The 13,529-nt window shown below is 42.2% G+C and overlaps 1 protein-coding gene across 1 annotated transcript; it reads right to left on the reverse strand.

Moving 5' to 3' along the window:
- Positions 1-1,286: 1,286 nt before the first annotated feature.
- On the reverse strand, positions 1,287-13,034 carry LOC115162442 (hydroxymethylglutaryl-CoA lyase, mitochondrial). Its single transcript, XM_029713745.1, has 9 exons — positions 12,883-13,034; positions 12,404-12,493; positions 12,083-12,190; positions 5,810-5,905; positions 5,467-5,615; positions 5,191-5,254; positions 4,833-5,021; positions 2,606-2,731; positions 1,287-2,353 (listed from the first exon to the last, which is right to left on the reverse strand). Exons 1-9 carry the CDS (start codon positions 12,979-12,981, stop codon positions 2,252-2,254), a joined length of 1,023 nt encoding a protein of 340 aa, XP_029569605.1. The 5' UTR covers positions 12,982-13,034; the 3' UTR covers positions 1,287-2,251.
- Between the last annotated feature and the right edge of the window lie 495 nt (positions 13,035-13,529).

Consider the following 13,529-nt stretch of genomic DNA (forward strand, 5'->3'; position numbering starts at 1 on the left):
CCCCCATTCTCATCGACGGGGCTGTAGTGGAGCAGGTTGAGAGCTTCAAGTTCCTCGGTGTCCACATCAACAACAAACTAGAATGGTGCAAACACACCAAGACAGTCGTGAAGAGGGCACGACAAAGCCTATTTCCCCTCAGGAAACTAAAAAGATTTGGCATGGGTCCTGAGATCCTCAAAAGGTTCTACAGCTGCAACATTGAGAGCATCCTGACTGGTTAAATCACTGCCTGGTATGGCAATTGCTCGGCCTCTGTCCGCAAGGCACTACAAAGAGTAGTGCGTACGGCCCAGTACATCACTGGGGCTAATCTGCCTGCCATCCAGGACCTCTACACCAGGCGGTGTCAGAGGAAGGCCCTAAAAATCTCTACTACCGCATGGCAAGTGGTACCGGAGTGCCAATTCTAGGACAAAAAGGCTTCTCAACAGTTTTTACCCCCAAGCCATAAAACTCCTGAACAGGTAATCAAATGGCTACCCAGACTATTTGCATTGTGTGCCCCCCCCAACCCTCTTTTTACGCTGCTGCTTCTCTCTGTTTATCATATATGCATAGTCACTTTAACTATACATTCATGTATATACTACCTCAATTGGCCCGACCACCCAGTGCTCCCGCACATTGGCTAACCGGGCTATCTGCATTGTGTCCCGCCACCCGCCAACCCCTCTTTTACGCTACTGCTACTCTCTGTTCATCATATATGCATAGTCACTTTAACCATATCTACATATACATACTACCTCAATCAGCCTGACTAACCGGTGTCTGTATGTAGCCTCGCTACTTTTATAGCCTCGCTACTGTATATAGCCTGTCTTTTTACTGTTGTTTTATTTCTTTACTTACCTATTGTTCACCTAACACCTTTTTTGCACTATTGGTTAGCGCCTGTAAGTAAGCATTTCACTGTATTTGGCACACGTGACAAATAAACTTTGATTTGATTTGCATCACTTGCTTTCAAGTAAAATTGCAAAATCACAACCTCTCAGACTATATCTCAACCATTAGGGACATACACAAATCCAATGGTTTACAAATATCTCAATGTTACCACCTTTGGTTTTGTAGTGCCTATGAATGAATGTCAAATCCTCAACTAGTCTACTGTTATATAATCACCAGATCCCTAGGTGTCATTTCTTCATCCTAGTGTGATGGGGAGTGTTGTGCTGGTAGACATTTTGGCTACACTGTAGTTGTGTCACAGACACTGGCTGTGTAAATGCACTAGGTTATGTAACCTGTTTTATTAAATATGCATAACACATTCATTAAACATTTTAGTATTTATTTTTTGAAAATACAGCAAAAAAATTTGCTTCCTTATATGAGAGAAACTTTTCAAATTGCTTTAATTCAGAAGTGTAACCTTTTACAATAAATATTTACATTCAATGAGACACCAAAACCAAGAATTAAACAGAAAAATAAAAACAGTTCCACTCAAACTGCAGGAATGGCAGACTTTAATTGTCCTAATATGGTTGGCTTGCAAATCCTAAGTGGTTTTCAAGTAAGGATAGTTGGAAGTTTGCTTAAATGGAAATAAACATGACAACAGAATGACTAAATCCTGTGACTTCCTGTCCCATAATAGAAAACAAGATGGTCAATTTGTTGATTCTTATCAATACATGTATTTTCTATTCCACTCTACAAACATCAAGATCTGTTTAGGATACCTACTGCAATACACTGGCAGGACCCATCCCTTTGCCACTGTTACGACAACTGGCTAAACATCAGGATCGACAAATAAGGACAAGGCTGCTTGTACACCAAGCAATTGAAGTACAAGTCAGGCAATCCCTTCATTTAACTTTGTTGTTCATTTAACTTTAAACTATATTAAAACAGCATACTTTATTCTGAATAACGTTTCCATCCATGACTAGTGTATTTGCAATAATCATGTAACACACAAAGGTAGCGGGCAAGGCACCAGGTTTATGTAGGACATGATGAGAATGATAAGGCACCATTTGAGCAAGGCTTTCCAACTATTTCGATTTCTTCATTTATAAGTGAGGTAATTGACTTATATCAAATAATGGAACACACACAGTTCTTACAACCGTTCTTATCTACAGCTAAATCAAAGTATATTACACCATGGTGGCACAGGTGTGTGTTGCCTTAGTAATGCCTTTTAGCCTTGTCTGTAGGCATCCCTCGTGACATCCCTCTTCTAGGCCTTTGTGGAGCCAGGTTCAGAGTTTGCAGGTGGCCTGGGCCAGGTTCAGAGTTTGCAGGTGGCCTGGGCCACTTTCGAGCTGGTCTTTTTGTTCAGGGAACGACAGATAAAAGCTCCAGCATCCATCAGCTTTGGCAGGTCCACTCCCTGAGACAGAGGGAGAGGAAGGACAGAGTCACACACAAACAGGGAACTCATTGTGTGCATTGACCAGTTTAAAAAAAGATAACTGGTTCTCCTACAGATCAAAACCCTTTGTGTCGAAGTAAACCCTGATGACAATGATGCTTTCGATACAGTTAGAGTAGAACACTATCTCGTAACAGTTTGCCAGATTCCATTGAACTGAGAGAGGAAGTGGGAGACCGGTAAAAAGAGAGGGAAGAGGTGAATTCTCACCGTCTGAATGCCAAGTCCGTGCAGCATGTACACCACATCTTCTGTGGCCACATTCCCAGAAGCCCCTTGTGCATATGGACACCCGCCAAGGCCAGCCACTGACGAGTCCACAACACTGATGCCCATCTGCAAAAAGCATCTTCATCAAATGCATGCCAGTAGAATTCCAGTACTATTCATACAGCAATCAGAGGAGTCCTCTATATTGCACTCAGCTTCAGGTCTATGGTCAGAGTCGATATTCACGTCATAACAAGGAATTCCCCACGACCACACCCAGAAATTGTGGAAAACATACCCCCATTGTAAAAGAGCCAACTTCATTGCAGATTTTTTTGTTATTTGTTGTTCAATGTACAGTGCATGTAACCAGGAAAGAAAATCCAGACCTACGGTTTGCAATGCTCCCAAATAGGGAAATAGAGCCAGCGAGAAGAGCCCTGTGGCTTCAGGCTATATTCGGGTTGGGAGAGTAGGAAATGTAGGGACCCGGTGTCCAAGTAGGCTACACGTACACTACTGGTTAAAAGTTTTAAAACACCTACTCATTCAAGGGTTTTTATTTATTTTTACTATTTTCTACATTGTAGAATAATAGTGAAGACATCAAAACTCTGAAATAACACATATGGAATAATGTAGTAACCAAAAAATTGTTAAACAAATCAAAATATATTTTATATTTGAGATTCTTCAAAGTAGCCACCCTTTGCCTTGATGACAGCTTTGCACACTCTTGGCATTCTCTCAACCAGCTTCATGAGGAAGTCACCTGGAATTCAATTAACAGGTGTGCCTTCAAATTTGTGGAATTTCTTTCCTTCTTAATGCATTTGAGCCAATCAGTTGTGTTCTGACAAGGTAGGGGTTGTATACAGAAGATAGCCCTATTTAGTAAAATACCAAGTCCATATTATGTCAAGGACAGATCAAATAAGCAAAGAGAAATGACAGTCCATTATTTCATAAAGACATGAAGGTCAGTCTATATGGAACATTTCAAGAACTTTGAAAGTTTCTTCAAGTGCTGTTATAAAAACCATCAAGCGCTCTGACGAAACTGGCTCTCATGAGGACCGCCACGGGAATGCCAGACCCAGAGTTACCTCTGCTGCAGAGGATAAGTTCATTAGAGTTACCAGTCTCAGAAATTGCAGCCCAAATAAATGCTTCAGTTAAAGTAACACACATCAACATCAACTGTTCATAGGAGACTGTGTGAATCAGGCCTTCATGGTCAAATTGCTGCAAATAAACCACTACAAAAGGACACCAATAAGAAGAGACTTGCTTGGGCCAAGAAACACGAGCAATGGACATTAGACCGGTGGAAATCTGTCCTTTGGTCTGGAGTCCAAATTGGAGATTTTAGATTCCAACCTCTGTGTCTTTGTGAGACGCGGTGTGGGTGAACGGATGCTCTCCGCATGTGTATTTCCCACCATAAAGCATGGAGAAGGTGGTGTTATGGTGGGGTGCTTTACTGGTGACACTGTCTGTGATTTATTTAGTATTCAAAGCAAATCAAATCAATCAAATCAAATTTGTTTATATAGCCCGTACTTACATCAGCTGATATCTCAAAGTGCTGTACAGAAACCCAGCCTAAAACCCCAAACAGCAAGCAATGCATGTGAAAGAAGCACGGTGGCTAGGAAAAACTCCCTAGGAAAAACTCCCTAGAAAGGCCAAAAACCTAGGAAGAAACCTAAAGAGGAACCAGGCTATGAGGGGTGGCCTCATAAAACCCTTGAATGAGTAGGTGTTCTAAAACTCTTGACAGGTAGTGTAGTTATGTGTGTGGAAAACATTTCATCACAGGTAAGACATTTAACTTAAGTATAGTCTGTAACTCTACTCACTCTTGTCTATTTGTTTGTGTTGTTGGGCTTGGCTAGCTTAATGTTCTTGTTGGTAGCAAGCTAGCACCTGCGTGGCTGCTACGCCATCATTAAAAGGGGCATAAGAGAAGCCCTACAACATTACGTTTTTCTAAGACGTGAGAACGCTCTAGAGCAGGCAATGTTGAAAAGTAATCTTTAGACATGTCGTACCTTTCTTAAATGTAGTTTTGCAATTGACTAAAACAAGCAGAAAACAAGAAAATTACCTTTGAAAAAAGTCACATTTTTTTGCTGTGAGCCAATGGGGTAAACACGGGTTGGTATCCCCCAAGGCGAGCGGGGCCACGATGTTCTATCTAATGCCAACTGGAACTATACAGTACCTGCAGGGCAATGAGAATGTTGGCCAGGGCCTGACCGTAGGTGTCATGGCAGTGGACTGCCAGAGCGTTGACGGGCACCTCCCTGCTCACCGCCTGCAGCATCTCAGTCATGCCACCTGGTGTGCCCACGCCTATGGTGTCACCCAGAGATATCTCATAGCAACCCATGGAGTACAGACGCTTGGCTACCTGCATTAAAGATTTAGTTACAAGTGAAATCCTCAAGCAGGTTTAAAGTTCTATAACAATGTTCAATTAAATCTATTTGGAGGATAATGACATTTATAAAGGGAAGATGAGATATTTCTCAGTGAAAAGGGAAAGAATGCTGGGCTTGGTCTGAGTCAGAGGAACTCACCTGAGCCACTTTGTCTGGTGACACCTTGCCCTCATATGGGCATCCCAGCACACATGACACATACCTGAGGGAACAGAGCAAGGACATGAGACTGATACCCTGAAGTCAAACAACCTGACGTCTTAAGAGGAATGTGGCCAACCCTACAGAACTACAGAATGTGACCAACCCTACAGAACTACAGAATGTGACCAACCCTACAGATTTTCTCCATTGACAATCATTGCTCCTAATTTTCTACCTCAGCTTCTTCGTCCGTCTGTCAGTCCGTCTTACCCTCTGACTGGCACGCCGGCCTCTTTGGCTGCTTTGGTGACCTCCTCAAAGCGCTGCAGGCTCTCATCCACAGAGCAGTTTATGTTCTTCTTACTGAACAGCTCTGAGGCTGCACCAAATATGGCCACCTCTGCTGCTCCTGCCTTCACCTGGGAAAACAAACAGCAACACACTTGCTCAATACCTACAGTATAAAATAGGACACTGATTTTACAACAGTGTATGATGACACTTAATGGAATTCATTAGTTATTCTAACTTCTTGCTTTTTAAGTAATTTGTGTATAGATATGATATTGAGGTGACATAAGCAGAGTGGCATGGAGCCCAGGTAGGAACTTACAGCTGCCAGGAAGCCCTTGAGGTTGGGGGTCAGAACAGGGTAGGATACACCTGGCCTTCTGTGGATCCCCATCATCACCTCCACCTGGTCTGCCATCTGCCAATCAGGGGGGAAAAGACACCAAAGATGATGGATAAATGAAGATGTCCCACTCAGGCCATTTACCATCTAAAACAAATTGTAAGTTCTGTCTGCTTAACGGGGTAGCTCTCCCATAGACACCAATGCATCGGCAGCTGGGTCTGGTCTGCTTAGTTCATTGACTGTATATGAACTCGAAGAAATGATGGAGTGTGATGTCTCGCTTCCTCTTCCGTCTCTGAGGACACATCACAAACGATGCAATGGAGACGTCGCTAAGCCCCGTCACCCTTGGTTATTGTTACAACCTTGGACAACATTTTTCCGGGAAGTCAAATACATCCACTGGCAAAATCCCCTCACAATGATCTCAAACTGTGTTTCTAATACACAATTAAACACACTATTTGGTATTTATTAAGGATCCCCACTCTTCCTGGGGTCCAGCAACATTAAGGCAGTTATTTACAATTTGAAATATTACATGACATTACATTTCATAACACTTTACCCAATACATTTAGTGTGTTCCCTCAGGCCACTTGCTAATCAGGAAACTCTTAGAGTATGTTGTGGAGGACTGTCATTACAATTGCTTCACGGGAACCTGGTAAAATGATGTTTGTAGTGTAGCAAACCACTGAATGGCTCTGAATTCACTGTCATCATGTAGTCAAAGCTACAACCACTTTTGGAACTAACAGCAGATGGGAGTTGTATTCATTACAACTTGGCTAAACATACATTTTGAGAAAATAAGTTATAAAGTGGCTAGCTAGTGTTAGCAACATTTGGTGCTCAATGAGACTGAGAGCTAGCTAAGCAGCTGAGCTAGCAAACAAAGTAACAAATGTATAATTTAGGTTTAGAAAAATACTCCAACAGGCTGTGCATTTCAGGAATCACATTAGCAAGTACTCCTGGTGCACTGCTCAATTACTTAACCATTTACACATTAATTTAAAAAGAAAAATCTCAGTTTACATGCAATTTAAACGTGAGCTTGGCTCAGGTTAGCTAGCTAAGTTATATTCATAATATAGCCAACTCATCTGCTGTCGACATCAGGATATGAACTGAGTGCACTAGTTACAGTGCCTTCAGAATGTATTCATACCCCTTGACCTTTTCCACAATGTTGTGTTGTAGCCTGAATTCAAAATTGATAAAATAGTTTTCTACACACAATACTCCATAATGACAAAGTAAAAACATGTTTTTCAAAATGTTTGCAAATGTACTGAAAATAAAATACAGAAATATATAATTTACATTAGTATTCACACCCGAGTCAATACATTGTAGAAGCACCTTTGGCAGCGATTACAGCTTTAAGTCGTCTTGGGTATGTCTGTATCACCTTTGCACATCGGGATTTAGGATTTATTTTTTATTTTCTCCCGTTCTTCCTGGCAGATTTTTTCAAGCTCTGTTAAGTTAGATGGGAAGCAGCGGTGAACAACAACATTCAAGTCTTTCCATGTGATTCAAGTCTGGGCTTTAGCTGGGCCACTCAAGGACTTTCACATTGTTGTTCTGAAGCCATTCCAGCATTGCTTTGGGTGTATGCTTGGGGTCATTGTCCCCATTCTAATGTCATTTGGACTCTGAAGCAGGTTCTCATTGAGGATTTGCCTGTATTTGGACCATTCATTGTTCTGTCTATTCATGCAAGTCTCCTAGTACCTGCCACTGAAAAGCATCCCCATAGCATACTGCCACCACCATGCTTCACGGCAGGGGTGGTGTTAGACAGGTGATGAGCTGTGCCTGGTTCTCCAGACATAGTGCTTTGCATTCAGGCCAAAAGAGTAAAACTTTTGTCTCATCAGACCAGAATATTTCACCTTATTCTCGCAGTCTTTCACATTCCATTTTGCAAACTTCAGGCATGCTGTCATGTGCCTTTTTCTCAGGAGTGGCTTCTATCTGCCCACTCTCCCATAAAGCCTAGATTGGTGAAGTGAGGTAGAGACTTGTCCCTCTGGCAGTTTCTCCAATCTCAGCCAAGGAACCCTGTAGTTCTGTCAAGTGGTCATTGGGTTCTTGGTCACCTCCCTGACCAAGGTCCTTCTTGCCCAGTTTGTTCAGACGGCAATCTCTAGGCAAAGTCAGAGTAGTTGCATATTTATTCAATTTCCTAATGGTGGAGACCACTGTGCTCTTGGACATCTTCAACACTATAAACTTCCCCAGATATGTGCCTCAACACAATTCTATCGCAGAGATCTACAGACAGTTCCTTGGACTTCATGGTATAGCTTCTGCTCTGACATGCACTGTGAACAATTTATTTCTAAATCATGTCCAAACAATTGAAATGGCCACAGGTGGACTCCAAGTTGTAGTGACCTCTCAAGGATGATCAAAAGAAATTGGATGCACCTGAACTCAATTTGGAGTGTCATAGTAAAAGGGGTGTGAAAATTACCACCAGGGATACACGAAGTCAATATTAAATGAATCATTCTTTATTATCTGCAAGCTGGGGAGGTTCCAAAAATGTAACGCATCAAGTAGTACACGTCTGTCAGGACCTCCCTCGGGGCAGTCTCGTTAGTTCTTCTTGTGTAAATATTTTCTGTCTGGATTTTAATGATTTGCCAATCTGCTTACAATATGCATGATTTATATTATTCATTATTAACTTTTGGTTCATGCATGTGACCAACAAATACCACATGAGGCTTCTTTTCCAAGCTGAGACCTTGAAACTGAGATACCCCTTTACGCTCTCAAAACAATATTCTGGGCGTACTGCCAAATTGCTTATACTGATAGTGAGGATTCCTCCCAAGCACAATCAATCAGTCACTTGCATGAATCCAGTCGAATTGGTTATTAGAAAAGCACAAACATAACACTTTCCTTCACAACGTAAATGAGTTATTTCTGTATTTCATTTTCAATAAATTTGAAAAGATGTTTTCACTGTCATTATGGGATATTGTGTGTAGATAGGTGAGGGAAAAAATATATTTAAAACATTTTTAATTCAGGCTATAACAACAAAATGTGGAATAAGTCAAGGGGTATGAATACTTTCTAAAGGCACTGTAGCTCGAAAAGTGGTTAGTAGCTTTGACTGCGTGCTGACAGTGCATTTAGACCCATCCAGTGGTTAGGCACACTTCAAACTTCCTTTTACCAGGTTCCTGTGAAGCAATTGTAATGACAGTCTACCACAACACACGTGAGAGTCTCCTGAACCGCAAGAGTTTAATAATGTTTCATCTGTATGTTCTATAAAGGAAAAATGGGTGTCAAATGAAGCTTTACCGTTTGCTCTGTAATATAAGCAGTATTTTGATTTCAATAATTTTCTTACAAATAATCAATATTGAAATATATAAACATGAATATTGAAAATATAAAAATTTGATTTGTCTAATTTCTCAATATGTTGAACATAATTTACTGTACAGGCATATCAAAGTTCTAGAGTAGGATATCTGCTAGTTTGAGTTATGTTCCAATTTGAAGCATTACCAACAGAGTGAATGTGAAAATGGATTAAAATTGGTCACCCTCTGCTGGTGATTTGCAGGATGGGCAATGATTACAATCCAACAGAATACCACCCTGCATCCCACTGCTGGATTATCTCTGAAGCTAAGTAGGGTTGGTCCTGCTGAGACCAGATTCTAAGACCAGATTCTCCTGGAAGTGGTGTTGGAGGGCCAGTAGGAGACACTCTTTCCTCTGGTCTAAAATAAAATATCCCAATGCCCCAGGGTAGTGATTGGGGACATTGCCTTGTGTAGGGTGCCGTCTTTCAGATGGGACATTAAACTGGGGTCCTGACTCTCTGTGCTCACGAAAGATCCCATGGCACTTACTGTAAGAGCAGGGGTGTTAACACTGGTGTCCTGGCTAAATTTCCAATCTGGCCCTCATACCATCATGGCCACCTAATCATTCCCAGCTTACAATTGGCTCATTCATCCCCCCTCCTCTCCCCTGTAACTATTCCCCAGGTCGTTGCTGTAAATGAGCAACTTACCTGGTAAAATAAGATAGAGATTTATATATATATATATATATATATATATATATATATATATATATATATATATATATATATATATATATTTTTTTTAAATACAAGTAAAAGAGGGGCTGTGGTTGCCTACTATACCAATTTCTCTGTAGAAAAATGGCCAATAACTCTAAAACTACCCGAGATCCCACTCTGGAACTTTGATATGCCCGTAGAGTATATTATGTTCAACAATATATCGCTATACACTGCTCAAAAAAATAAAGGGAACACTTAAACAACACAATGTAACTCCAAGTCAATCACACTTCTGTGAAATCAAACTGTCCAATTAGGAAGCAACACTGATTGCCAATACATTTCACATGCTGTTGTGCAAATGGAATAGACAACAGGTGGAAATTATAGGCAATTAGCAAGACACCCCCAATAAAGGAGTGGTTCTGCAGGTGGGGACCACAGACCACATCTCAGTTCCTATGCTTCCTGGCTGATGTTTTGGTCACTTTTGAATGCTGCCGGTGCTTTCACTCTAGTGGTAGCATGAGACGGAGTCTACAACCCACACAAGTGGCTCAGGTAGTGCAGCTCATCCAGGATGGCACATCAATGCGAGCTGTGGCAAGAAGGTTTGCTGTGTCTGTCAGCATAGTGTCCAGAGCATGGAGGCGCTACCAGGAGACAGGCCAGTACATCAGGAGACGTGGAGGAGGCCGTAAGAGGGCAACAACCCAGCAGCAGGACCGCTACCTCCGCCTTTGTGCAAGGAGGAGCAGGAGGAACACTGCCAGAGCCCTGCAAAATGACCTCCAGCAGGCCACAAATGTGCATGTGTCTGCTCAAACGGTCAGAAACAGACTCCATGAGGGTGGTATGAGGGCCCGACGTCCACAGGTGGGGGTTGTGCTTACAGCCCAACACCGTGCAGGACGTTTGGCATTTGCCAGAGAACACCAAGATTGGCAAATTCGCCACTGGCGCCCTGTGCTCTTCACAGATGAAAGCAGGTTCACACTGAGCACGTGACAGATGTGACAGAGTCTGGAGACGCCGTGGAGAACGTTCTGCTGCCTGCAACATCCTCCAGCATGACCGATTTGGCAGTGGGTCAGTCATGGTGTGGGGTGGCATTTCTTTAGGGGGCCGCACAGCCCTCCATGTGCTCGCCAGAGGTAGCCTGACTGCCATTAGGTATCGAGATGAGATCCTCAGACCTCTTGTGAGACCATATGCTGGCGCGGTTGGCCCTGGGTTCCTCCTAATGCAAGACAATGCTAGACCTCATGTGGCTGGAGTGTGTCAGCAGTTCCTGCAAGAGGAAGGCATTGATGCTATGGACTGGCCCGCCCATTCCCCAGACCTGAATCCAATTGAGCACATCTGGGACATCATGTCTCGCTCCACCCACCAACGCCACGTTGCACCACAGACTGTCCAGGAGTTGGCGGATGCTTTAGTCCAGGTCTGGGAGGAGATCCCTCAGGAGACCATCCGCCACCTCATCAGGAGCATGCCCAGGCGTTGTAGGGAGGTCATACAGGCACGTGGAGGCCACACACACACACACACTACTGAGCCTCATTTTGACTTGTTTTAAGGACATTACATCAAAGTTGGATCAGCCTGTAGTGTGGTTTTCCACTTTAATTTTGAGTGTGACTCCAAATCCAGACCTCCATGGGTTGATAAATTGGATTTCCATTGATTATTTCTGTGTGATTTTGTTGTCAGCACATTCAACTATGTAAAGAAAAAAGTATTTAATAAGATTATTTCATTCATTCAGATCTAGGATATGTTATTTTAGTGTTCCCTTTATTTTTTTGAGCAGTGTATAACAATAGACATGTTTTATATTTTCTATAATTATGTTTATATTTTCAATATTCATATATGAACGTAATAAAATTGTTATTGAAATCAAAATAGTACCCATAATACAGAGCAAGTAGTAAAGCTTCATATCAAACACATTTTCCCTCTGTAGCACATACAGATGAAACATTATGGAGTCTTAAAGGAGGCCTGGGTAAGGCCAAAATGTAAAATGGTTTAACTTCAATTAATTATTTCTCTATTCAAGATACGAATGTCAAATATATGTCCACAATCCTTCCAAAGGACCCTTCTATGGCATTCAATTTCATTCAAATTCCCCAAATCATGGTCCCAAATCACTCTAGTAAACTCACCTGTGGAACCCATTTCGGGGAGACAAAGCTTGTGGCTTCGATGACAGAAAGACCCGCCTCTGAGAGCATGTCAATCAGGTGAATCTTAACTTCAGAAGGAACGACAGTCTGACAGGGCCAACAGGAGAGAGATTTGAGTTATGACAATAACATCTGCAACCGGTGGCTTTTGACCCAGTTCCCCATAACTGGAAGGACTAACTTTTTCCTAATGAGTTTGAGTGACACGCCCACCCACTCAATCCAATGGACCACCAAAAATATGTAATTCACTGGTGGACTGATTTAAAAGTATCACATCTTAATAAAGTGGAATATTACCTTCTCATTTTGCAGGCCATCCCTGGGTCCCACCTCCACTATCTTTACCCTCTCTGGGAGAGTTTTCCCTGCAGATGCGCCATCCTGAACCTGTCAACAGAGCGTTGTGAGACAGTGCACGTAGTTACAAGCAAACACACACACACACACACACACACACACACACACACACACACACACACACAAGAACCACACACGCTCCGATTAAGGCAAACCATATCGCATTATGGCTATGACATTGACGGTTATACCAAAATATAGTATCACACACATTTTACAAGCGGCCTTCAGCATCAATTCTAATAAAAATAGCTAGCTAACCTAGTATCAATGATACTGGTACTGTTGTCGCTAACTAGCAAACGTAGGCTAACAACAGGCGCTTCTGTTTAAAGGGCACTCATTTGCAATCAAATGTAGTCAAAAAAGCAAGCCACTACATTGAGGAGACATTGAAAAAGAAAAACATATGGACTTACCAATTTTGCCACTGCTGCTGGACGACTCAAGGATAAACATTGGTGACCCATTCTAGAACCAAAACAGCTTCTGTTGACAAATCTCATGACAGCCGCCATTTTTGTCCAACATTAGCGTTCACGTCAATTTCTTCTTCTTCTTCTCTGGTATCATGGCGTTCGCACATTTTGTTTGTGCAAGCTGCCACCTACTGTGCGGTAGCGTGAGTTCAATCACGTTACATTTGTGATACAAAAATATAAAGGAAGGGGGAGAAAATACAAAATTGCACAACCAACCAACCCTACACCTATATACCACAATATAATAAAAATCTAAGTCTCAAAATATCTTAGAACTCTTCTGCAGTCAAATCTCATACACCCAGGTACTTCTCTGCAGCTGCCACCTACACTCATTAAAAACCCACTGCCCCATTCCACTACTTTGACCCTATCTTCTCCTGAACCATGCCAACGGCCTGGGAGGACGGGACACCACTACTCAACACAACACACCCTGTAACTCTTCTGAAGTCAAATTTCGTATACCCAAATACTTCTCTGCAGCTGCCACCACATCTATTTTCTGTGATTTACAGTGCGTTCCATTTCTGCAGCACAGAAGATAACCATTACTATGAACGCTAAGAAGCCAACCTTACTGA

Source organism: Salmo trutta, chromosome 25 (genome assembly GCF_901001165.1).
Source record: "Salmo trutta chromosome 25, fSalTru1.1, whole genome shotgun sequence".
Classification (NCBI taxonomy): Eukaryota; Metazoa; Chordata; class Actinopteri; order Salmoniformes; family Salmonidae; genus Salmo; species Salmo trutta.